The 3,411-nt window shown below is 32.7% G+C and overlaps 1 protein-coding gene across 1 annotated transcript; it reads right to left on the bottom strand.

Moving 5' to 3' along the window:
• Positions 1-558: 558 nt before the first annotated feature.
• On the bottom strand, positions 559-2,350 carry LOC114405729 (peroxidase 44-like). Its single transcript, XM_028368196.1, has 2 exons — positions 2,070-2,350; positions 559-1,414 (listed from the first exon to the last, which is right to left on the bottom strand). Exons 1-2 carry the CDS (start codon positions 2,268-2,270, stop codon positions 671-673), a joined length of 945 nt encoding a protein of 314 aa, XP_028223997.1. The 5' UTR covers positions 2,271-2,350; the 3' UTR covers positions 559-670.
• Between the last annotated feature and the right edge of the window lie 1,061 nt (positions 2,351-3,411).

Consider the following 3,411-nt stretch of genomic DNA (forward strand, 5'->3'; position numbering starts at 1 on the left):
GACAAAGATATTATGAGAAAGTTTAGAATAACTCATACACCTTATGAATCAATTGAGTTAGATTTCATTATTTATATTTTTTAGGTTTAATTACAAATTTTATCACCAAATTTTTATTATTTTACGAATTTTACCACTCAAGTTTTATTTCATAAATTTTATTATTCAACTTTATATAATTTCATGAATCACTCAAGTTTTTTTTTTCACCAATTTTATCATTAAACTTTTAACATTTCACAAATTTTATCATCTAAAATTTTAATTTTTATATATTTTACTATCATATTGTTTGCAAAAAGATATAAAAAGTCATTTTTCTATATTTTTGAATATTAATTATAATTATAATCGATGTAAAAAATTAATATCAAAAGTCAAAATCATTTATTTTGATAAATAATTTTTTAAAGCGCGAAAAAAAAGTCTGTCAATAATGATAAAATATACAAAAAAATTAAAATCTTACATGATAAAATTTATAAAATAATTAAAATTAAATGATAAAATTTATAATTAAGTCGTTTTTTTCTTTTAATGTAGTAGATGCAGTAGAAATGATATGAATGCATTTTTATTCAAATCAAAATCCCTGCACAAGTAGTGCACATTAACACATATATGAGCAATTAATCTCAATTGAAACACCAATGAAATCATTCTGTGATTATTAGGAAGCACTGTTAAAAACCCTACAATTTCTCCTAATCTCTCCCTCATTCCCTACCAAAACCTTAATGTTCCCCATCTTCACCATAGCATCTGCAAAACTCCTTTGAAAAGCCGCATTATTCCCCGCAAAAACTGTGACCAACCCTTTCGACAAAGTGTCCAAGGCCAATTGCTGGTCGATGAAAAGCACCCCTCTCCTCAGAACAATCTGCTTGTAAAACGCATTGTCGAACACCATCGACGACGACACGTTTTGGTCCAAAAACGCCCTTGGGTCACTGTTGGGCCTGTTGCAAGTCCGGCCCAACCCGGCCCGCAAAGAAGGGTCCATGTTGGGGTCGTTGAGCCTGTCTCGGAAGAAACTGCAGTGCGTAAAACCTACGGTGTGGGCCCCCAAGAGAGTAACCATTTCGTCCAACGACATGCCGTTTGCGCTGAAGACTTCCAACACCCGCGACACAGTGGATCGTGGCCCCGGCAGGTTCACTTCGGAGGATTGCGACACGTGTCCGTCACGCCTTCCCGTTGCGACGTCGTATTTGAGCCCACCTGCTAGGACCACGGAATCACGTGTGGCCAGGGTGATTATATCGGCGCATGAAACCGTTGATGGACATTCTCTTTCTAAGGCTTTTTTTATTTCGTCTATTAGCTCGTATCCCCGAACGGTGCCGTTTGCTCCTGCAGCTTTTTCAGATTGATTGCCCCTGGTTGAGTCTATTAATATGGACGCGTCACAGCCCTGAATCCAATTTGTGAATCAAATACAATTAGTAAAAAATTATTATTGAGATTTAAATGCTTTTATGATAAAGGAAGAAAAAAGAGGTATATTAAATATAATAAAAATATAAAATGAAAACTCATCTTATGTGAAATAATTTAAATAATGCAATTAACTATTAAAGTATAATTTTATTACACTTTCTTCTATTTCTTTCTATTAATTAACAGTGTGTTTCATTTTACCTTAATCCACTTTTCAATGCATTTTAATGCGCTTTGAGAGATATAAGGTGGGTTGCACTGCCACAATTATTTTTAATATTTTTAGCTCATTAAAGAAAAAACTAGATTCAATGGTTAAAAAAAAAAAGAAAAAAAAAGTGAGTAAACCAAATCCATAGATTGACATTCAACATACTTCTACCGAAAAAGCAAGCATAGCTAGATTGAATTATATATAGCTTAAAGTTGGTGATTTAAGATATGCACATAGACAAATCAATATGTACTCAAGGTTTAAATTAACCATCCAATTTTCTTCCGAATCAACTGAATTAATGGGTGAATGGATCAAATTCCTCCCCTAAAAGAATTAAATCTAGTGTTGAACCCCGAAAAGACAAGAGTGGTTAGTAAAGCAATGTGATGATTGAGAGTGGTTTGTGTCTTACTCTGACAAAGCAGTCATGGAAGTGCATGCGAAGCAAGGCAGCAGTAATAGATCTATCACGGTTGAATCTCCTCTGAACAACTTGACCCACAATTTGCTCTGCTCTTGGGCAGCTAGAGCTATAGAATCCAACCCTAAGATCAGCAAATGCAATGGGAAACATAAAGAACAAGAAGATAACAACAATTGTGAACTTCACCATCTTCAGTTATTAGTGTGTTTATTTGGTTATGTCCTAGCAATAGAAAACGGTGTGTTGTGTCATGTGTGTGTGCGTGTGTGTGTATATAGAGTGTGTGGGCACCGAGAGAGAATCACAAGTCAAAGTTGAGCTAATAACATTTTTGTTCTTTTCTTTATGTAAATTAATTAAGGACACATAATGAAATCTTGAGGATCTGTGGTCGCTAAAAGATTATTATAATTTATAGTAACGTGGTATATGTTGTTTTTATGCAAAAAGGTTGGCATACGTGCCAAAGAAGCAAAACTTTCGAATAAATTCGTAACGCCAAACTGGCCATATAGCTTTTACGTAAATTGTGGAAAGAAACATCACATATTGACGCGGTTTTGAATATATTTCACTTAATACGGTGTTTTTTGTTCACAACAATTGAGATTTGCCATGCGAATGTAATGAACTGCACAAACTTTTTATTGAGGTTTGATTGTTTCATATCATCTTTTACTCAATCACCGGCCTTTACAGTTTACATATACTGAAAACTACGCCAGTTTTGTTATGAACACGTGTTTTCGAACTCAAGTTTGATTATCCTACATTTATGTGAAATTAAAAATAAACAAAACGAAAAAAAAGAAGGAAATTTAATCAGTCAACACGGCAGTGGACTATGGCAACTGATGATCATATCCACGACAAACTCAATAATGTTCAAATTTTTTATCATTAACAAATGAAAGTATAATAACCCTTAGTTTTCTTTGACAGGAACAATAACCCCTTAGTTATGCTTGTTAAGTAATACAATAATTAATATTTTTTATCAATAAATAAATGTTAATTAATTTGTTAATTTTTATTAAAAATATTAATAGAAAGGATTGGGACCTGTGCATGAGTCTTTGACCTCTCCCTCTCCTATTTTCCCTCATCCTTAAACCCCATTCTTAATCACCGGATGATCTTATATATCCATAATGCAATATTTCACATGACTGTAAATAAGATTAAGAATTCAACTGATTAATAATAAAAGAATATCATGTTAAATCATATTTTTGCTGGATTATTTTAATAAAAATTAATTAGAATGTGCTGATAGCTCTTTAAACTATTTTTAGGGTTGAATTAGAATACTAAATTGCTCATACTTTTA

This window comes from Glycine soja, chromosome 3, assembly GCF_004193775.1.
Source record: "Glycine soja cultivar W05 chromosome 3, ASM419377v2, whole genome shotgun sequence".
Classification (NCBI taxonomy): Eukaryota; Viridiplantae; Streptophyta; class Magnoliopsida; order Fabales; family Fabaceae; genus Glycine; species Glycine soja.

Coding starts and splice junctions, on each gene's coding strand:
- LOC114405729 (XM_028368196.1), bottom strand. CDS start 2,270: ATGGTGAAGTTCACAATTGTTGTTATCTTCTTGTTCTTTATGTTTCCC. Junction 1,415..2,069: donor TCCATGACTGCTTTGTCAGA/GTAAGACACAAA, acceptor AATTGGATTCAG/GGCTGTGACGCGTCCATATT.